This window comes from Dipteris shenzhenensis, chromosome 14, assembly GCF_047967505.1.
Source record: "Dipteris shenzhenensis isolate YYH24624 ecotype China chromosome 14, Dip_SZ_1.0, whole genome shotgun sequence".
NCBI lineage: Eukaryota > Viridiplantae > Streptophyta > Polypodiopsida > Gleicheniales > Dipteridaceae > Dipteris > Dipteris shenzhenensis.
Window position 1 is genome coordinate 24,071,548 of NC_141609.1, and position 23,044 is coordinate 24,094,591.

At 43.3% G+C, this 23,044-nt stretch overlaps 1 protein-coding gene across 1 annotated transcript in view; it reads left to right on the forward strand.

Annotated features, from left to right (window-relative positions):
- Window positions 1-23,044, forward strand: part of LOC147894360 (5'-3' exonuclease family protein) — a 159,483-nt gene that overhangs the window by 131,010 nt on the left and 5,429 nt on the right. The window contains exons 10-12 of the mRNA XM_087384797.1: window positions 10,782-10,832; window positions 11,094-11,152; window positions 18,469-18,513. Of these exons, the coding sequence (XP_087240923.1) occupies window positions 10,782-10,832; window positions 11,094-11,152; window positions 18,469-18,513 (155 nt within the window). The remainder of the gene's footprint in view (window positions 1-10,781; window positions 10,833-11,093; window positions 11,153-18,468; window positions 18,514-23,044) is intronic.

Consider the following 23,044-nt stretch of genomic DNA (forward strand, 5'->3'; position numbering starts at 1 on the left):
TTTCACAATAGATGTGTTGGTAAAGTTTTGCATTGGAGAGATCTTAGCACAAGAAAGTGCTCTTTGAAATTGTCTAGGCGAAGCCTAAAACATGAATACATACTTTTATAAGGAGGCAAATCCTAACCCGGACCCTAAAGAGCGAGAGACCTTACTATTTTGTGGTGAATTTAAAAATGATTCAAGTACCCATTCATTTTCAATCAGTCCCAACATTTTAAGATTCAATGCTTGGTAGCTCATGGCTACCGTAACAAAATCCTCTTCATGAGTACTTGCACAATCAACACTTGTCTTGACTTCTATTGTCCTTTACCTAGAAGCTTCAATAGAGACGCTCAATGTGCGAGTTGCCGAACTATGGTATTGACATGCTAAGCTACCTGGGAACAATAACGTCAAGCACAACCATTAGCTATTGATTTGAAATCGTGATACTTGTACGACATCTCGTTAGTGCAAGAGATCATGTCTCTTGTGCTACTCTGAATCAGCAACCCACTCAATTATACAAAAGAGACTTCAAAATATAGGTACCCTTCAAATCCCCTCTCAATGATATGCCCAAAAGCACTCATGGAAGTGTCTTAGCAGCACCTAGTGTACTCAAAGCATTAAATTCAGCCCATAGGGATATAATAACTTCTAGGAGTAACCCAGTGAGTCAATACCTTTGACATTCTTATGATAGTATAAATAGTTGAGCTCTGTGGATTTGGGTAAATTTGTTTTTCATATTGTGACAGATAGACAATAGATGAGATCATGGGATCCATCAATTGAGCCATCCGCAAATGTAAGGATGATAGTTTTCATGTGTTTCTTTTAGTCATGAAAGATCGAAATGACAATGCAACTTTGATTGTGTAAAAATATTTTGGCAAATATGCCATCCTTCTTGGGCCTTGTCTTGGTTTTGAGCTTCGGCTTTGGAGTAGGTTAGCAAGCTATCTTAAAATGGGGCAAGAACTTTGCAACAAAAAAAAAAGAAGGAGCAAGGAGTGATAACACTTGGCAGTAGGAGTGGCAGACTAAAATGCTATTTTAAGGTATTGGTTGGTCATGTGCTCTAGCTAGGATGAACTAATGAAGTCATAGTAAAAGAGGTGACTGGGATTGTGGTGCTTCTATTACATCCTATGCCTTGACTTAGAATTTGTTGATCTACTAACAACATAGCATAGAGCACCCAATCATAATAACCATGCCCTTAGGTTTGAGCTAGCAAGTTTACCTCCTAGCCCCTTAGTTTGAGCCAGCAAGTTTACCTCCTAGTTGTATACCTCGAAGCACAACGTCTAGACAACTGATCAAACTAGTCAGCTTAATAAATAGAACTTGTGTCCCATACTACATGCCCCTTTCACCAAGCTACCAAAAAGTCTATGCACGAGGGCCTAGCTCTTCGGAGATGTGAGCATTTGGCTTATATTTACAAGCCTTGATCTGCTATCTATACTATCTAGTTGTTGTTATCAGAGATATGCCTTAACTAGTTTGCTTTTCCATAACATAGTTAGCTTTCAACATTGCTTTTCTTGGAACAAACCTTTCCACTAAACCTCATTTGAGCTAGCTCCAGCCACAACCTTAGACTCTATTCCGAACCCTTGATTAGAGTGCACTCAAACCCTTGGCTGCTATGTCAATGATGAATGAGACTTGGTTGAACTCTAGATATTGTTATCCTTGAGTCAAATCCTAGATCTTTCCAAATCTTTGATTTAAGTGGCCTTATGCCTAGGTCATCCAATCTTTGTTTAAGTTGTTAGTAGTTGTAGCTGAAGTCTGTTTACAAATGTATCCTTATAATAATAGCTTGTACCCTTGACGAACCATATATGTTGGCGTCCTATTTTACCAAGGTATGCTGTCTAGGTTGATGTATTGCAACATCTCTACAGGATATGCTTTTAGTTTTCAACCTAACAAAAGAATCACACAAGGTCCGATGGTGATCGGGGCCACTATGGCATCAAACCCATGATAGAGTGCTGACGTCGGCAAGTTTGCATGGTCCATTGTGGTCTCCTAGCAGTGGCTATCCGTCGGACATCACCCCAACTCCTGTGTCCTTGGTTTGACGAACATGAAGGGAAGATCCCCAATTCTCATTTGTGCATTGCCACGTTGATGGTCTGTCGTGCCTCACTCTGGGCCTCAGCCACGTCGTCTCCTTGGGATTGTGGCATGTGCTATCCGAATGAAAAAATGTTGTGATCACGCTCTGGGCTGGTTTGAATGGGTTCCCTGATCTCGTCTGTGTGTCCTAAGGGAACTAGTTTGTGTCGTACAAGATCATGAATGAAAATGGCTAGATGTCTCTGATCTAGGTGGACAAGGAGGCTGAAGAGGGAATTGAATCCATCTTTGAAAAAGGTAGTAGTGGCTGCCTTGGATCTTGTAGTACAAGGGCATCTAAAAGCAAAGTTCTCCTTTGACTCAATCACAGATGCGCCCTCTCTTGGGATGCCCTCAACCCATCTAGTCTCAATGAGAAATCAGAGAAAACCTGGAACTACTCAATCAAAATCCTTAGAGAGTGGGGGAGGTGGATCTGTGTGTAGCCTAGTGGCAGGTTAATGAAGCCCTTCTCTGGTATCCATAGATATTAATCTCTGTAAAAGTTGAGCTTCACAGGAAGCTCGCCAGGGGCTAACTAGGTCTTCTATGTAGTAGCTATATGAGATTCTTCCGAATGACTTGGTTGGCCTTGCAATAGGTGAGCGGAACAGAGGGAGCCTCAAGGCTATATTGAAAGGGAGGCAATTTGTCCATGTGGAGTCCCAAACGCACAAAAAATCTGCAAGGGCACATACTAGCACCTTTGATCACCCTAAACTGCTAATGCTTGCGTTGGTAACTTGCATCTCGAGGACCCAAAATCCATGACTCATTGGAGGTATGTGATCACGTGGAATTCTGCGGTGAGATGGAGTGGGGAAACACCTAATTTAGCTAAAATGATATGGCATGGAGCTAACGGCTTACAACGGATGATCTGTGCTAGAGAAGAATCTGGAGTCTCTCCACTCGAGCCCATTTTGAGAGATCTCAACAACTGAAGCAGAACAGAAGAGGGTGAGAGAAAGGGAGAACTAGAAGAGAGAGCCACAGAAGTTTTGGTGGGTACAGAACACCCTAATCTTCTATGTCATCCATATATATGTGTTTGAGTATTGTACATAAGCGGGGTTAAGGTACAATGGCCTTTAACCCCCACAACCTCCCACTTAAAGGCCAATGTGCCTTTAAGGGAGAACAGCCAATGTGGTACAGTGGTCTTTAACCCCTACAACCTCCCACTTAAAGGTACAGTGGCCCCAATGTGCCTTTAAGGTATGTGATCACGTGGAATTCTGCGGTGAGTTGGAGTGGGGAAACACCTAATCTAGCTAAAATGATATGGCATGGAGCTAACGGCTTACAACGGATGATCTATGCCAGAGGAGAATCTGGAGTCTCTCCACTCGAGCCCATTTTGAGAGATCTTAACAACTGAAGCGGAACGGAAGAGAGTGAGAGAAAGGGAGAACCAGAAGAGAGAGCCATTCAAGTTTTAGTGGATACAGAACATCCTAATCTTCTATGTTATCCATATATATATGTATTTGAGTATTGTACATAAGCGGGGTTAAGGTACAGTGGCCTTTAACCCCCACAACGTCCCACTTAAAGACCAATGTGCCTTTAAGGGAGAATAGCAAGTGAGCATACTATCCAATGCCCATCAATACACGACAAAACTCAAACCACTGATGACTAGGTAGACTCTTCGTCAGCATATCTGCAGGGTTATCATCTGTATGAACCTTGACAAGCTCTATGCGCTTGTCCTCAAGTACCTCTCTGATAAAATGGTACCTGACCTCAATGTGTTTGGTCTTTGCATGAAAGACGGGATTCTGTGCTAGTTGAATAGCACTCATGGAATCACTATGCAATGTCAGTACATCTGTATGAATCCCCAAATCTCTCACTAGGCGATCAAGCCATATAGCCTCCTTGCAACCCTCTGTGGCTGCAACATACTCGGCCTCTGTGGTAGATAAAGCAACACACTTCTGTGCATGAGACATCCACGACACTGCACCACCTGAAAAGGTGAACACATAACTAGAAGTGGATCTCCTGCTATCCACATGTCCTGCATAGTCAGAATCTGTGTAGCCAAGTACACGCATCTCTCTTCTGCCAAAGCAGATGCACATTTCTTTGGTATCCTTCATGTACCTCATGATGCACTTAACTGCCTCCCAATGCCTCTTTCCTTAATTAGCCATATACCGGCTAACAACTCCCACTGCAAATGCAATGTCCGGTCTGGTAGCTATCATAGCATACATAAGGCTCCCAGCCGTTGATGCATAAGGAACCTTGGCCATCATGGCCCTCTCCTCATTTGATTTGGGACTATCTGCCTAACTCAGTTTCACATATGGAGGCAATGATGTATTGCCTTCCCTCCCTCCATATTGAAACGTTGCAGCACTTTATAACATACTTCTTCTGTGAAAGCCAAAGGAGTTTCCTACTCTGGTCACGCGTGATGCGCATACCAAGAATATGACTTGCAGGTCCCAAATCCTTCATGTCAAAGACCTCATGCAACTTGGCTTTCAATGCATCTAGCTCATAAGTGTTCTTGCTAGCCAATAGCATATCATCCACATAAAGTACCAGGAGTATCAAGATATTATCCTTAGCCCTTTTAGTGTAGAGGCAGTCATCAATCTCACTTCTTCTGAAACCCTGGGACTAAATGAAAGCATCAAACTTTTGATACCATTCTCTAGGCGCTTGCTTAAGGCCATAGAGACTCTTTTTCAGCTTGCAAACTAAATTCTCTTTGTCCTTTTCTTCAAAGCCTTCCGGCTGTACCATGTAAATTTTCTCATATAGATCCCCATGCAAGAAAGCTGTCTTTACATCCATTTGTATAAGCTCCATATCCTCTACTGCCACAAGTCCAAGTATGCATCTAAGTATAGTCATCTTCACAACCGGAGAGAAGCTCTCATCAAAGTCCACACCCTTCTCTTGCTTGAACCCTTTAGCAACCAAATGGGCCTTGTACTTTAGCACATCATCACCTGTGACCTTCATCTTGTAGACCCATTTGCATGGCAATGCTTTCTTTCCATGTGGCAAAGAAACCAAGTCCCAAGTCTTATTTTGCATAAGTGAATTTATCTCTGATTGCATAGCATACTCCCACTTGCGTTGATCCTCGTGCATCATAGCCTCCCTATAGCAAGAAGGCTCCCCGCAATCAGTAAGCATCACATAGTCTGCCCTTGGAACAAATCTCTCAGGCGGTCTAGACACTCTAGATGTTCTTCTCAAGGGCATTTCAGCTTGCTGTCCTGCCTGCATATCAGCCACCTTTGGCTCATCATTGCCACTAATAGATGATCCATCATCTACCCTTGATTGTGTACCTATGGGAGTACCTGGTGGCATCATTTCATGCACATTCGGTGCATGGGCAGCTTGCTGTCTATAAACATATGCGGGTGGATTCACATCTTGAAAAGTGATTCTCCTCATTTCCACATCCCTCATGGGTGTCTTATGCATCTTCTTCTCATTGAAGAACACATCATGGCTTCGTATGATTTTCTTTGCTTCTGGATCCCAGAGACGATAGCCCATCTCTCCACTTTCACCATAACCAAGAAAGATGCATTCCTAGACTTAGGATCTAGCTTCTTCTGAAGCTCTTTTGGCATGTGTGCATATGCCTCACACCCAAATATACGCAAATGAGAGTAAGAGAGCTTCTTGCCACTCCATGCCTCTTCAGGAATACCACCATCCAAACTCTTGCTAGGTGATCTATTGATCACATGCACGGCAATCTTGCATTGGAAACCATACATTGCAACCTTTCCTGAATGGTGCGGTTCATCTGTTTTGCAATTGGATTTTTCTTTGAAGTACGAGAGGACGTGAGCTCCCTCTTGATCCCACGTGTATCATAAAAATGTTGAAAGTCGTGAGAGAGATACTCTCCACCATTGTCAATTCGTAGGCATTTAAGCGTTCTACCAAAGCCAGCGATTTCTGAAATACCTGGAACGCATCGCTCTTTCGAGCTATAGCATAAGTCCACACTTTCCTAGTTGCATCATCAATGAATGTCACATAGTATTCAGCCTCGCCTAATGACCGTGTAGGCATGAGACCACATACATCTGAATGCACCAAATCAAGCCTTTCAAGCTCTTTCTTTTCCCTTCTTTTATGGTCTAATTTAGTCTGGTTCCCACAGAGATAATGCTCACAAAATTCAAAGTTAAGAAAACTCAAATGTGGTACATAACCCAAACGGCATAAGAGTTTCATTCCATTCTGGCTCATGTGCCCCAACTTGCAATGCCATAAAGAAGTACTTGGCTGCTCGGTTATTGCAACAACATGATCAGACACCCTGATACATGTAAGGGATATAAAGTCCCACACTTGGCACCCCTGGCCAAAACCATAAAGTCCTTTTGAATTTTTCAACTTTGAAAGCTTTGAAAACGAGCATCATCTAACTGACCCGCTGAAATGAGACTCTTGATCAGCTTAGGCACATGTCTCACATTTTTCAAAACAAATGTAGACCCATTTGCAAAAGAAAACTTTATGTAACCTACTCCCACTATGTCACTTGCATAGTTATTTTCAAGATGCACACAACCTGTCTTTCCACTGTCATAAGTGGAGAACCATTCCCTATGGCAAGTAACATGGAATGAAGCACCAGAATCCAAAATCTAATACTGGGAATATGCATCATTTGAAGTGGTAAGCAAGTCTGCAGGTAGACTAGACATGAAAAGAATGTCATTATCACTATCATGAGTGACTATATTGATCTCAACCAAACACATTGAGGTCAGGTACCATTTCATCAGGGAGGTACTTGAGGACAAGCGCATAGAGCCTGTCAAGGTTCATACAGATGATAACCCTGCAGATATATTGACGAAGAGTCTACCTAGTCAGTGGTTTGAGTATTGTCGTGTATTGATGGGCATTGGATAGTATGCTCCCTTATTTGTTCTCCCTTAAAGGCACATTCTCCTTTAAGTGGGAGGTTGTGGGGGTTAAAGGTCACTGTGCCTTTACCGCGGTTATGTACAATACTCAAACACATATATAAATGAATGAAAAAGAAGATTAGGGTGTTTTGCACCCACCAAAACTGTGTGGCTCTCTGTTTCTCTCTCCCTCTTCTGTTCTTGCTTCCATTGAGAGCACTCTCAAGAACTTGCATATAGAAGTTGCATGTAGGAGTTGCATGTAGAACTCGCATGTAGGCTTTGTCCTTCCTTGGACTCTATTTCTTCTTATTTGCATCCCAATTTGCATTCTTTATTTCTTCTTATACTTGCATTCTTTTTCTTATTCTTTTGTTCTCTTTTCAACTTGTAGGAATCCTTTTTCAAGTGGCTCTTCTTGCCACAATGGTAACACTCAATGTTCCGTGCCTTAGATTTGCTATGGACTTCCCCTTGAAAGCCAATAAGCTACCCACAACATCATCAAACTTCAGTACTCCACGAGGTGCAGAGTTACTGACAGCTGTACGGAAGGTATCCCATGAGGATGGCAATGAACACGAGGAATATTGCTTTGGTCTCTATATCAAAATTCATCTTCTAAGCCTGGAGCTGGCTGAAAATAATATTGAATTCATTTAAGTGAGAAATCTTCTATGTCATCCATATATATGTGTGTTTGAGTATTGTATATAACCAGGGTTAAGGTATAATGGCCTTTAACCCCCACAACGTTCACCTCTCATAGATTAGTCCCCCAACATGGGCTACTATACATACCCGATGGAAAGAAAAAATACTTCATCTGGGGAACGTGGACTTGGGAGTGAAAGCACTATGCTCAAACTTGGCAAGCAGGGCGTACCCTCTGCTTAGTCGGGCTTGCATCGCTTGTCTCATTGTGAAAATCAGGCCTCCCGGATATGTGTAGGAGGCAACGACCTCCACCAATAATCCATTGAGGGTGAACTGCTCTCTAGTCATGACTGCCTTGGATGTGTTGAAGATCATAATCTTCGTGTTGGCCTTGGAGCGGCCCTAATTTTTAAAGTATTCAGATTTTGACGATTTTTATATCAGCGCATAGAGCAAAAGCCCTCAAAAATCGCTGAAAATTTTATAGATTTAGAGCTGAATATGGCCAGAAATTGATGACGCAGGCTGGCTGTTGCCCTAACTGCGATCTGGGGTTATAGTTACGCAAATCAGGTTCTGTTTGTTGCTGAAGGGTCGCCTAGGGTGCAGCAGGCCTCGTACTAAGTTTGGTCGAAGCTGGAGGCCATTTGCCTTAATTTCGAGGAAAAAGGCCCTTCCAGCCTGGCGAAATGTGCAGATCCTATGTGCTTCTGATGTGCATTCTGCAAATCAGTGAATCCCAGCTTCTATTGGCATTCTTCTACCCTAATTGGTCTGGTATATGCATGGATTGGTGGAACTGCTGAAGTTCGAGGCCAAAATATGGTAATTTGGCTCAAAACATTGTGAATTGCAGTAAATACGGTGCAATTTTTATGCGCTATTTGCAGTGCAGGGTATTTGCAGGCTGAACAACACATTTATGATACATACAGTGTAGTCGTCAGCTGAATATTGCACCTGTAACTCAGACAGTGCAATTATACACATGGCATTGCATTTGATCTGCAAACAGTGTATCAATTGACTAAGCATTGCAGAGGTATATATTTTTTCTCTTATGGCTCGGAGAAAATCTGCCCCAAATTCAAAAAAAGGAAAGTTAGCAATGGATCTCAAAGCTGAAATGGATCATGATGAAGCTCAATTAATGGGTCAGGCTGAGGCATTGGTACCTATAGATGTTGTTCAGACAAGGATCATGAGCATGAAGAGACAGACCCTTCTATCAAGCTTTGAAGTCCCATTCAAGATCCCATAGTCGATCATTTTCTAAGTCACCTCCCCACAAGGCCAAGCTCAATTTGGAGGGGTTCATGGCGGTAATGTTGGAACAACAGGAACAAATGATGGAGTGACAGAGTAAAATGATACAGCAACTTGTGGACCAACAGCAATTAGTTGGTCAAGTTGGACACTTCAATTCAGTTCTGGAGCGGAGGATTCAGGGTATGGAAAACGAGTGCAGGACTAAGTTTGATAATGCCTTCAACCAGTTGTGAACTTAGCTAGGAGTAGGGTCGAGCCTAAAGGAAAGGAGACAGCTAGGGATGAGCAACCTAAGAAGTATGTGGATCTAGGGCAGGCTTGGGTGATTCCAGACAAGTGTGATTTCATGGCTGATGCCAGAAGGGCACATCCTCCTCTTTTCAGGTAGCCAATCAATTCATAGAACATATATTTAGGTTACATGGCCTCCCTCGGGCCTCAAGAGATAGTGAGTGATAGAGATGCTAAATTCATGAGTGGGTTTTGGAAAGTACTGTTCTCTCAAATGGGTACCAAATTGTTTCCTAGTACAGCTTACCATCCCCAACCCAAAGTGATGGTCAGACTGAGAATGTGAACAAGTGGTTGGAAGAATATTTGAGGCATTTCTGTTGTAATACACAAGAGTCCTGGGATAAGTGGTTATGCTCGACAGAATTTTGTCATGACTCTGGTAAGCACACTTCCATTGGAATGTCACCATTTGGAGCTATATATGGTTGCCAGGTCAAGCTAGCTTCTACACTCAAAGATCAGAATATTTTCAATCAACATGCTCAGGAGGAGTTGGAGAGAATGTACACAATCCTACAGTTGGCCAAGGATAATTTATGCACGGCACAATCTAGGATGAAAGAGTATGCAGATCTAAAGAGAAGGATGTGGAATTACAGGAAGGGGATTGGGTGTATCTCAAGTTGCATATACATAGGTATGCCTCTTTGAAAGGTAACACCAACATCAAGCTAGCTCAGAGATTCTATACGGTTGGACCTGCCTTCTGCCACTAAGATCGATAATGTATTTCATGTGTCCTTGCTCAAAAAGCATGTTGGAGCAGATATTCCAGTTATATTGCAGAATTGCCTCCCATGGATGAATCAGGACAGATAGAGTACATACCAGAAAAGATATTGGGTTACAGGGACAAAATCCTCAGAACTAAGGTTTTGTCAAAATAGTACATTAAATGGAAGGGGTTACCAGAGGATGATTCACCATGGCAGCCTAAGAGCATTGTGCAGGACTTTCCCTATCTGCTGAGCTGATTGGAGCCCTTTCTGCCCACATCTGGCCGCAGTACTTATATGTACTCTTTTTCATTCAGTTGTATCATTTGTGTCCATTTTGAGGACAAAATTCTGTGAGGAGATTATGACATTATTGAACTCCAGTTAGCAGTTAGTTAGGTAGTGGGCCAAAGAGTACTTATACGTACTCATTTCCATTAAGTTGTATGATTTCTGTCCATTCACAAAGTTTTAGCAGGACAAGATACTCTTGCGTGTGGTCGAACAGATTTTGGTCTTGAACAGTATTGTATTTAATAAGTGAAGAATTCTCTAATTTGCAGATGCCAAACAAATGCAATAGGCTGATAGATGAGGGTGCAAAAAGTATTTCAGAACATGAAAATTGCCCAGAAAAGCAATCTAGTTTGCTGCATTTCTCTCAATTCAAAGTCATCTTTAGAGATGGTATTATGATATACTCACTCTTGTTCTCACATGCAGCCCAAGAAGAAACTGTGAGGTTGAGTTTCCTATTCGTGCTACCAATGATAATTTGCCTTGTGTGCAACTTTTTCCTGTGCAATGTGTGCAGGTGTGCCAGGGATTGGAGAAAAAACTGCTGTTAAACTCATCAAACTGTATGGTGCGTTTTAATATTTTTATCATTATAAACAATGCTTTTGATTTTTAGTGGCACAAATATTTCTTCCCTATCCTTCATATGAAAGGACGATGAATTCTTTCATCCTGAATCTTGATATTGCTTGTATTCTGCTTTTCATCTATGTATGGGCTAGCAGGTCATGTAAGTTTTTATATTGTTTTCACGTTATACTTAAAATGTCAAAATATGGACTATGGTCTTGTGGCTTGTTCTGAGACGTATGGAAGGTGCTGCTGTTAGGCTCTTTGGAGAAGGTGCTTGAAGAGCGTTACAACGTGAAAGGAAAAAGAGCTCTAAATGTAATCACCTCAGCTCTCTTCACATATTCAATTAGCAATCCTTTCTATTTTCTAAACATTGAGAAATAGTAATCCTTTCTATTTTCTAAAAATTGAGAAATTCTGTGGTTTCTTTGTATGGTGGGCCTGGTACTTCAAGCAATTTATTGTTGTCTGCGAGACCTTTGTTTTAATATAAATACATGTGCCCAAGATATTTGCAGGGATACACTATTTTTGGGGACTTTTGCTCTTTTGAGAGTGTGTGTGTGTGTGTTTTTTGGAAGGGGGGAGGGGATTGAGGTTGGTGTAGATAAAACAATAATGAAGCCTTACATAAGGCCAAAAGAGGTTCCTGCCTGTGTAAGAATTTTTTTATACAGGAGCAAGTAAATTAAAGCTCGATTGTATGTACGTTTACTGAGTTTGGACTGCTCTAAAATCTTGAATATGAGAGAGCTGATCGGAGGGTGCGAGGAGGTAGAGAGAGCTGAAGCACGTGCGCGCGCGTGCGTGAGAGAGAGAGAGAGAGAGAGAGAGAGAGAGAGAGAGAGAAAGAAAGAAAGTGTATTATTGTCCACTAAAGGCCAAAATGGGCCCATGGGACATCAAGAACTCTGCATACAAGATAGCACAAAATCAACGTGCCACAAAGAAGAGGCATCGTCGAATATCATCTAAGTGCTACGCAATACAATGCAAGTGAAAGTACATAATGTCAAATCTAAGCCTAAATACAAAGTAAACTAGATGCAAGGAAACCGCCCCTGGGTGCAAAATGGGGGGATGAGTACAATATGCCAATGCAAAGATACAAGTCCAGGTGTCACGGAGTCTGAGAACCAAAATAATACTGGAAATCCTGTCCATCGACTCTGCCTCCTGCTATGACAGTACAAATCTGAGCAAAGGTGAGGTGAGCGGCTGGTGGGGCGAGATCTCCACGAGTAAGTCTCCTCCGAAAAGCTGCCATCATCCTGGATCGTCTGGAGATGAAGCGACGAGTACGTCCCCTATGTAACAAGATCCTGCGGCGTCTACAAACCATCTCATATGTACATCCACAGGGTGGAGGCATGTGTCCTGTGTGAGCTCTGACCTCCTCGTGCTCCTCCTGGTCTCTGTCCTCTGGTATAGCGTGTGCCTGAGCTCTATCAGGCTGGGCTCTATCACGCTCCGGTCTGTGCTGATGGTCTCTGAGGTAGTCTCGTCGAAGCATAGTGGCCTCCCTGACATAAAGAGCTAGGCAATGCTGATCCTCGTAGTCCATCACTCGTGAGAGAGGTCCAAAGCCATCCGTGAAGAGACAGTGGAATCTACCTCTGAGCTCATAATATAGCGGGCATCTGCAAATGAAGTGCTCCTCTGACTCCACCTCTCCCATGGTGCAACAAGGGCAGATCCTGGTCTCTCGGCGTGGTCGCCGTCCACCATCCTCCATGCGTCGCATCCTACCAGCCTCTATCTCGAGCTGATGCGAAGAGACTCTAAGCTGGCCAAGGGCAATCCTCAGTGAGTGGGACATGTGGATACCTGTATAACCTGGTGGAATGACAAATCCATCCTCTGAGATCCGAAGGAAGTGGTCACGATATGTGGCCATCTTCGTCGGAAGCTGCGTGGGATAAATCCAAGTGCGATACGTATGAAGCTGCAGCAAGTCTACTCTCGTGACCTGGCTAAGCTCGTGGCGAGTCAACTCGAGATGAGGGGCATCTATGCTGTATCGGAAGGGAGGCAGTCTATCCATGTCTAGTCCAAGAGATGTGAGCCACCTAGTGAGTCTGAAGTACCAGCAGTATCGCGCCCCAGATCGTGCCAACTCCATAGAAGATGCAAGTGCTAACCATGGCAACCGAGCTCTGCCTGCTGCTGAGTCTCCAAACTCCCTAACCCTATGCAAATACATGACCGACTGAAACGCTGCATCCAATGCAAGGGGAGTAGCTCCAAACTCTGCTAGCATGATCTCGTGCGGAACTGTAGCCTTGGCCCTAATGAGCCGAGAGAACATGATGATCTGTAACCTCTCTACTCGTCTCCAATCTGTAGCGCCGAGGTCTTCTGTCCAGAAAGGAGCTGCATACATCGCAGCTGGTCTCACCAATGTATCAAAAAGCAAGGATTTCGTATCGGGATGCTGAAAGTGGGACTGAAAACACTGACGCTCAAGAGAGAGAGAGAGAGAAAAGAAAGAAAGAAAGATATATTAACGTCCTCGGAAGACCTCGCGGGTCTATGGGACAGAGTGATACAACATCAAAAAAGGATCTCATACAAGCCTCTGTGGGCTGGGGCAAGGGGGTGAGCTAAAGCCCTTGCCAAGTACTAATCTAGTGTCTAAATAGAATAGAATAGAGACAAAATCAGAATCTGAATCAAGACAGAGAGTCCATGGGAGGCCTCACGGGCCTATGGGACAAAGTGCACAAAAATAGTAGACTCATACAAAGGGCTCATACTAATCTATGCTAGCAAAGTCATAACCTAATCAGAACCAGTCAAGCACAAGCTCAATCAAGTCGATCTCGAAGCTGGGGCTCAGAAACCGAAGCCCGGCACAGTGATGGCTCTCTAGTGAGCTGTGAAAATATCTCGTACCTGCATCTGTCAAGCCGTCTTGCGCTGTGGCGGGGGCACGGTCTCCTCAATCTCCAAAGTCTCTGGGCTATGTCTAGGGTGGCCCCTTGTTTGTGTTGGTCCCCTCTGAGGAAAGCTGTGATAGGTCGCACCTCAATAGAATGTGCTCTCGACACTCTCTGTCTCGCAGGTGATCTCTGCGTCCCTCTCTCAGTGGCACCATGTCGGCTCTCTCTGCTGATCCAAGCTGCCCTCATATCAGCTAGTGCATCGCTACTCTTTGATCCGCTGTAGGGGTGTCTCCCTGTGCCAGCGCATCTCCATCAAATAGAGCCCAAAACAGACTTGGTCATGGAAATGGATCAATCGTGATAGTGGACCAAAGCCACTCCCCTCTAGGTAGAGAAAGTGGTAGCGTCCCCGTATCTCATAATAGGCTGGGCAAATACAGAAAAAATGCCCCTCTGTCTCAACCACCCCCATCATACATAGCATGCAAATCCTGTGCTTTGGGTATACTTGCAGCTCTCCTTGCCTCAATCCTCAGCTAATGTGATGAAACGCACGTTTGGTGGGTATTCATACTTTGTAATTTTTGTGGATGACTTCACCCAGCATACTTGAGTTTAACCATTGAAATCAAGTCATATGTTTTTGCTTGCTTTAAGCGATTCCTTGCTTGGTTGAGAACGAAGCGGACACAAATTTCTCACACTCTGCACTGACAAGGGGTTGAGTATATGTCCTGAGGGTTTGCTGATTTTTTAGCATCTTGTGGTATCATAGATCAGTGTTGTGCCATACACGCCACAACAAAATGGTGTTGCGGAACACAATAATAGAACCTAGATAAAGATGGCATGGTGCATGATGAAGGGTAAGTATTTGCCCTAAAAATTTGGGTTGGATGCCATTAAGTGTGCAAACTATGCCTTGGATAGGTCACCCACTAGGGCATTAAAGACTAGCATTCCCTATGAGGCTTGGACGAGTCATAAGCTAGTCATCTCACACATGAGAGTGTTTGGATGCCTTGTGCTATGCACTTGTTCCATCATAAGCTTGAGGACAAGGCACTTAAATGCATCTTTATTGCTTATTACAGCTTAAAATGCAAAGGCTATGGCTGCTGGATGTGAGGAGCGATGTTGAGCATGAAAGTGGGTTGTGGAGGTCGAACAGCAGAGAGGGCAGTGGTTTCGACGACGGGATCAGGATGCGGGGTGCCAAAGGACAATTGGGAGGGACGATACTCGGTAAAGGGGTTCGCTACAGAGTCTTCGTCTTCCTCCTCGCCCTCCACAATCAAGCTTCTCCTTCTCCCCTTCACCATCGCCGCGATCCTCCTCCTCCTCCTCCTCCCCCACTCCTCCTGCTGCGATTTCCCTAGCTAGTACACGGCTCTCTCTCCTTCTGCTTCTTCGAGTCCTTCTACTCATTAGTAGAGATGTTGTATTTGCTGGAAATTCTGTTATGCCGTGGTTGGACCATCAAAAATAGCCAAGGATTGTTGCTTCTGATATCTTTGATGCATTGCTGCCCTTGTTCAAGTCCGTGGAGGCTCCAGATTAGCCAGTAGCAAGTGATCTACAGCCTCGAATTGAATTTGACTTTAGCCTGAAATCCTTTCAGGCTACCACAAATCAAGTAGTGACCAAAGATAGGGCTGTCATTGGACAACAAAAAGCATTCTCCATATGGCTGTAGATACATTGCCCATGTGACAAGAGGCTGCTCTTGTGCAGCTAGACAACGGCTCGGTTTGTTTGTTGTCCTGCAGTGACACTTAGTGGAGGTCGAATTGATTGTTATAGCTTGCAATGAAAAGCCATTTTGTTAGAAGGATGCCTTTGATAGGGAGGATTCAATGGATGTTATGAAACCTGAGCTAGACTCAATTCATCAGAATTGCACTTGGGAGTTATGTGGTTTTACATAAAGGCAAGCAAGTGGGTAGAGGAAGGCTGATGGCGGCCATAGTTGCACGCTGAAACTGAAACGGGGGAAACAAAAACGGCTGAAATGCTGGATCTGGAGTTTCCGGGCCGAGCCGAAACGAGAAACGGCAATATGGTACAACTTATGTGTAAAAATAAATTTATGAGGAGAAGGGGGAGGGAGAGTATGAGGAGTAGTAGGACTCAAGGAGGAGGATGGAGAGGAGGAGGAGGAGGAGGAGGGCGGGAGAGTATGGGGAGAAAGAGGAGGGACAGCAAGAGAATGAGGAGCAGCAGGAGGATGGAGAGGCTAGGGTAGGAGAGTGGAGAGGCTAGAGTAGGAGAGTGGAGAGGATAGGAGAGTGCAGGAGAGTGGGGAGGCTAGAATAGGAGAGGGTAGCATAGTGGAGAGGGGCTAGAGTAGGAGGATGGAGAGGGCATGGGAGTGGAGAGGCTAGAGTCGGGGAGAGTGGAGAGGGTAGAGGAGAATGGAGAGGCTGGAGGGTGTTTTAGAAAAGGCCAAAACTTTTTTTAAGACAAATATTTAAAATTTAAAAAAACAGACTACCAGAAATGCCGTTTCAGAAACGGCTGGCGTTTCCGTTTCTGTTTCAGCCGCAATAAACGGAGTTTCGTGCAACTATGATGGCGGCATTAAACGCTACAAAGCCCACCTTGTTGCAAAAGGTTATGCTCATCGGGGCATTGATTTGGAGGAAACATTTGCACCCATTCACGCATTAGGTGTGTCATTGCTATAGCATCCCATCACGATTGGCAAGTGCATTAGCTAGATATCAAACTGTTTTCCTTCATGGAAACTTGTAAGAGGAAGTGTACCTCTCTCAGCCTCGTGGTTTTGAAATCAAAGGGTATGATTATGCCGGTTGCACAAAGACTTCATGGTTTGAAGCCGGCACTCGGGCTACGCCAAGATTCATACTCATTTGATTAGCCTTGGTTTTCAGAACAACCCTATGGAGAGCACTCTCTATGAAACAAGCGTGATGTCAACTTACTGATTTTAATTTTATATGTCAATGATATGCTTTTGTTTGGACCTTCCACTCAAGCATATTGCAGCCTTTAAGGCTGATTTGAAGTAGTCATTTGCAATGATAGATTTGGGCCATCATATTGAGGGGGCTATAATGATGAGTCATTCCAAATACATTGGACAGCTTCTATATAGGCTTCAATTTAAGAATTGTAAACCAGTTTCTACATCCATGGAGTCTGGTTTCCGTTTCTCCTTGGATGATGCCACTGAGCCCTTTGCTGCCACCCTCTATCAGCAGCCTGTTGGATGCTTGATTTTTATCACACGACAACCAAATCTTCTTTAAGTTGTTTCTCAGTTGAGCATGAAGGGCATACAGTCACAATTTTTCACTCACGCTGCATGCTTTTATAGACAGTGATTGGGCAAGATGCTATGACACGAGATTGTCACATAGTGGCAACTGTTTTATGCTTGGAGCTTCATGCATCCTCTTCGTTCAGCAAAAAGCAACCTACAATTGCTACTTCCAGCTATGAAGCTGAGTACAAGGCAGCTTTTACAGCCACTGTGGAATGTATCTACTATGGAAGCTACTTGTAGATCTTGATGTTGGCTAGACATCTCCCACCACTATCTACACTGATAGTCTAGAGTGTTTTGGCCATTGTTAGCAATGCAATGTTCAATGCATGCACTAAGCACATTGAGGTTCATTATGATTATGTTAGAGAGAGACTGTATTGACTTGTCTTATGTTCCAACGCAAGGCAATTTGGTAGATATCTTTACCAACGTGCTTCCATGATCCAAGTTTGAAGCTTTTTGGCAAGCTTTACAATTGGGAACTTCTAGGTATCTTTGAGATGTTTCATGAGTACTTCACCAATACCATGGAGGGGTTTGTGAGGTTTAGTCCTTGTAATGGTCTGGTAGGCTAGCTCTAGTTAGTTTAAGTCATTATTAGTTCTTTTTAAACTCTTATAACATGAGTTGACCAAACTAGAGTTTAGGGTTAGCCTTCATAGCCTTGTACTTTCACTTCAGTTGTACGGTTTGCTTCAATACACTTCAGTTTGACTTCATCTCTACTCTCTTGTTGTTGCATTTCTGCTCTCTTGCTCCCACACTTCCCTTCAAAATCTTGGTACTAGGCTGCCTACACAAAAAGGCACACAATTTAAGACGAGGAGAAATTGAGTATTATAGAAAGGTGTGAGAAGAAAAGAGATGATTTAAGAAGAAAGGTCTAACAACATGTGTGAGACTCATGAGAAAAATTTTGTCCTTGGTAGGGGATCAAGGTTTCTAGGGATATATACCTTGTGTGTCAAGGAAGTGATTCTTTTCATGTGTCATTCATGAGTGATCAAAGCTGTGTGTGGGCTAGATTGGATCCCAATGGGAGTACCGGTGCCTCTGAAACATGTTCGAGATTTGCAGTCGTCACCCCTTACTCTGCTTTGTGGGATGGAACTCTACGCGTCGTGGAGTAGCTGGTGTTGTAATGCAGCAATAAGGGTGGTTCAAGTGGGGCAGGAGCTTGTTGGGCCTATATCTAGTCTCCTACTGACTTGCATCTGTGGAGAGTGAGTTCCCCAGCGTGATGACCTCCTGTCAATGTGGGATTCTCTCATGTGAAGAAGTTTGCGATGTCCTTCAGGGCATGCACCATTTTTTAATGGCCATGTTGTGTTCTTTTCCTCCATGTGCGCCTGCTGGTGTCTTTTACTTGGAATCACATTATGCAGGATAATACCATGATGACATGCATAATTTTTTACCTGAACTGACATGGTAGTGGAATTATTTCGATGCAGGGATTATTGGCAGACAACGGCGAAGTACTTCTTAGTAAACGTCTGGTGAGCTTCTGAAAGACTGATCCCACATTCTAGAAATTACTAAACATGCAACATTCTATGGGCCTGGTAAGTGTGTCTGGGGGTGTAATGAAACTCAGACGTGATGCTTCCTTTCATGATTATAGCTTAATCCAAAAGTGGTTTTAAAGGACTTCTTTCTGTCTGTTATAATGAAACAAATGGCTATGTTGGTGCCTCCAAACCTAGTTAGAGAGGCAACCATCTTCAGTCAGGTGCCGGGTAAAAAGAAATCAAGATAAGGAAAAGTTAAACTTTGTTCTCCGAGTATATAAGCTAAATTACAAGCCATAATCCAGTAAGGAAGGACAGCTCCAAACTGTAAAAGACTTGTATGAACGAAAGCTTGCTGTGGGCCATCCTGGTAGGTGGGTCAGCCTTGGCTTTTACCTTGAAAAGCATTCAAATATTAAATTTTGTCTGGGGGTGTGATGAAACATTGGACGTGATGCTGCCTTTCATGATTATACCTTAATCCAAAATGGGTTTTAAAGGATTTCTTTCTGTTTGTTATAATGAAACAAATGGCTATGTTGATACCTCCAAACCTAGCTAGAGAGGCAACCATCTTCAGTTAGGTGCTGGAAAAAAAAGAGATTGAGAGAAGGGAAGTGCAAGCTTTGTTCTCAATGTATGCATGCTCAGAATAAGCTAAATTACAACCCATAGTCCAGGTAGGGAAGGACAGCTCTAAACTGTAAAAGACTTGTACCAATGGAAGTTTGCAAATTGGTTGGGAATTCCACTGAGGAGATGCAGATGTGGAGACGTACTTGAAAAGCTGACTGGGAAACTCATAAAAAATGAGGGATCAAATGAGACAGGAGTTTTAGCTAGCATGCTCACATATCAATACAGAATAGACCTGATTCCTTGTAAAGGAGGAGATTGACACAATGTTATTTATACAAAAGTATCCCCAATAAAATATCATTTTAGATGAGACATAAGAGATGAGGCAAGGCCTCTTAGAAAATGCATGTATACCAAGCAGTCTGGACAGCACGAAATAGAATGGAGCAATATGTTGCTGGAAGGCCCTTTACGCTCTTACCCATGGAGCGATTTGACCAAATGAAGCTAATAGCGAGAATGGAATTCGATTGAAGAGATTGTGTAAGCCTTAACCATGAAATTACCAAAGAGCATTTCACATGCATTATCAACTGTAACATCGATAAGAACGAAAGATATTCAACCAGACTTAGTTTAGATGGTAAGATTAGATATTCAACCAGACTTAGTTTAGATGGTAAGATTACGTGTAAGGGAGAGGCCTCCAATGCCTACCATTCCAAGAGTAGCTCCAAATGAATATAGAGCAGCTTAGGCACACCTACAGATTCATCAAACACATGATCATTGTTGCAGAATAGAGACATTGAATGAGGTTACAATGTGGACAAGGGAATTAGCATTGTGGCCAAAGACACTTGTAGCTTCAATTATCAAGGAGTGTGATAGGACCCATGAAATTTGATGTGACTCATGAGTAGTCTTTAGCGATTGACCACTCACCAGCAGCAGTAGAGGGTATGCAACAGGCGTTGGAAAGCAACTTGATGAGCCACACTTAGTTTGTAAGAAAGTAGTTTTAAATTATGGGGAGACAAGATATTAAGAAGAGAGGAAGGGAGGGAGACAAGGAAAAGGGGGGAGGGGTGTACTCCATGATAGTATCCCTCACATTGTGTCTTGAGACATCCATTTATTGTTGAGTTATATTATCTGTCTGTCTTATAAGCTAGATTTCTCATCATTTGCATAGCACAGGAGCTGCACGCAGAGGTTCCACTCGGATCAGCACTAGACTCTCTCCTCGTCTCCAAGGGAGTGCTTATTGAAACCCTACTCTACTAGATTATTGTCTATTCGATGGCTATTGCTATATCTTGAGAGAGATGCTTTTATTTTGAAGGCATTCTTCTTAAAATGTGTGCCTTGTTCCTTTACGTACGAGAGGGTGGCCAAAATACAAAGGGAGGATCAGGATGGAGGATAGAGGTGGAAAGATGGTTTTGTAGTTCTGTCCCGCATTGTTTATGCAATGAAGAAGTCTACTGACCTGTCTTGGAATTTTACTTTCTTGGATTGTGGAGAGTGATGTCATGGGGGGTATTGGCCTTGTTTATAGCAGAGTTAAGGGGGCTATTGGCCTTGTTTATAGCAGAGTTAAGGGGGCTATTGGCCTTGTTTATAGCAGAGTTAAGGGGGGCTTAGCCTCACGAGAGGGATTAACCAACCACCTCCTATTTTATTTTAAATTACTCAGCCCATGCACTCCCATTTTACAAATTAAAACTTGGAGGATGATCTCTAGCCCTCTAGATCTCATTTTAAGGCTCAAAACTCTCAAGCTTTTGCAAAAGACATGCCATTGATCCCCTTTCTTGTACACTTTATATTTGCCTGCAAATAAAAAGAAGGCAAGTTTATTTAAAAGAAATAGAGGGATCCACACATTGCAGGTACAAGTTGTGGAATTAGAACTAACACAACATTAGAATCTACAGGCGAAGTGATGTACCATATCTTGCTATGCGAAGACATCGAACAGTTGTGTGGACAATTTTTATCATGAACTTAAAGAGTCAAAATGAGTATCTTACATTTTAAAGAGGGCTCATTAGACTTAATAATATGAGAAACCAGATGCACCCTAGGGTTGAGGTTCTTCCTCTGTTGGCCTTCCTTCTTCCTGCTCCAGCCTTGCTGGTACATTCTCAATCTGAGATAGGTTCTTCTTTGCCACTTTTCTTTTCATGTGACCCTTGTCTTCCTCGTTAATTATTCCTTCCAATCATGTGCCCCCTTGCTCCCCTTCCATCACCCCTCTCTCACGTCTTGTGGATTCCATTACACGTCCCCCCCACGAGCCATGGCTGCTGCTATGCTTGAGACCCTCCCTCACCTTCTTGCTAAAGTCATGGTTAAGGCTCCCAAGTTCAGATGGGCATTTGTTGGATCACACCAGCAGCCGCTGTGCAGTCCATACAGTCCGTAGGGCAAATCCCTGCTCTGATACCAATGTTGTATCAATCAGAAGCTGCCATAGCCGTGCAGTCTCCAGAGCCTCCAAAAGATCCGGGAGGGATAGTCTGGAGGGTTTTAGAGGTCATTATACCAAGATCCACACTTAACACAGATTTGTATGTTGGACTATGTCGCCATCAGCCACGTGTCGTTCAGCGCTTCTATGAGGCCTTTTAGCCCCCATTTCCGTTAGTCCTCGTAGTCATTTCTTGGTGCAACATGAGGGGTTTGGTCCACACAACACCAACAGCCTTGACAAAAGGTGATTATATGCATGCAAGTCCAAAGGAGTGAAACACAACTGCATATGTTGCCCTTGCCTTCCATTCTCAATGAAGGGGTAGGCAAATGGTAAAGGCAATTTGGATGCTTTCCAGAAGGATGATACTAAAGGCACATGAAATTCTTCTGATTCCCATTCGCTTGATCTTATTAAAAGCAAGATAGTGACACCTCACCTTTTTCCAACATGACACTTAATGCTGCTGTGTTATGTATGGCCATATGTGACCCTTCTTTAATAGACTTTGTACCTCATAAACCATGCTCAGCCAGCCAAACCCACACCCTGTGTCTAAATACTGCTTAGATTAGGATAATCTAAGCTTAAACTCTCTATGTGCTGCTTCTGCTTCAATCGCATTGCAAGTTACTGTAACAAAGGGTAAATTTGCTTAGTTAGCTTTTAGAATGGTGGGCCTTTTAATGGCTTGTAAATAAATATCTTTTAGCAAGGGGAGCCATAAGTTGCCGCGTGGCATCATAGGCTGGCCATCCCATAAGTAAACTTGTAATTGATGCCAGGCCCACACCTATAAAAGGGGGCCCTGCTGCACTATATACTCAATTCATTTCTTAATGCAAAGTTGTGGTTACTCATTAACAGCAGCTTGAATAGCTCTAAGCTGAACTAGGAATCCTCTTTCCTAGCCCTGTTGCTGGTGCAGCCCCTCACTAGCTATGGATCTACACCCAAGCCAGGTACTTTGATGGTTCAGCTCCCTACATGCTGTACTTTACCTAAGCTAGCAGGCAGTAGGCTAGCTTAGTTACAGTGGTATCAGAGCACTGTTTTGGGAATTTTGTGGGGGAAATCATATCAGTTTTCTTTGAAATTTGCAGCACATCATCTTGAGCTATGGGCTTATCTACCTGCAAAAAGCTGTTGCTGCCAGGTGTCTGGATCTGCAGATATACACGTGGCAGCCCTATACTAGGTCAAATTCCAAAGTGGTCAGATCAGCGTGATTCTTACATCATTGTGATCCATTTGATTAGCAGATTAAAAGCCCTCAAGAAATTTCAGGAAATTCCATGGTATGAGTCAGCATTACTCAGGTTTTATGAGCGTTGCCAATTTTACTGATTCTGCTGCGAATTAGGGTTTCGCTGTATCTGCTTATATCATTTCGCCCCAGCTACTCCAAGTCCTATACTAAGTTATATTGGGATCTGAGGTCATTTTTCCTAATTTCTACCT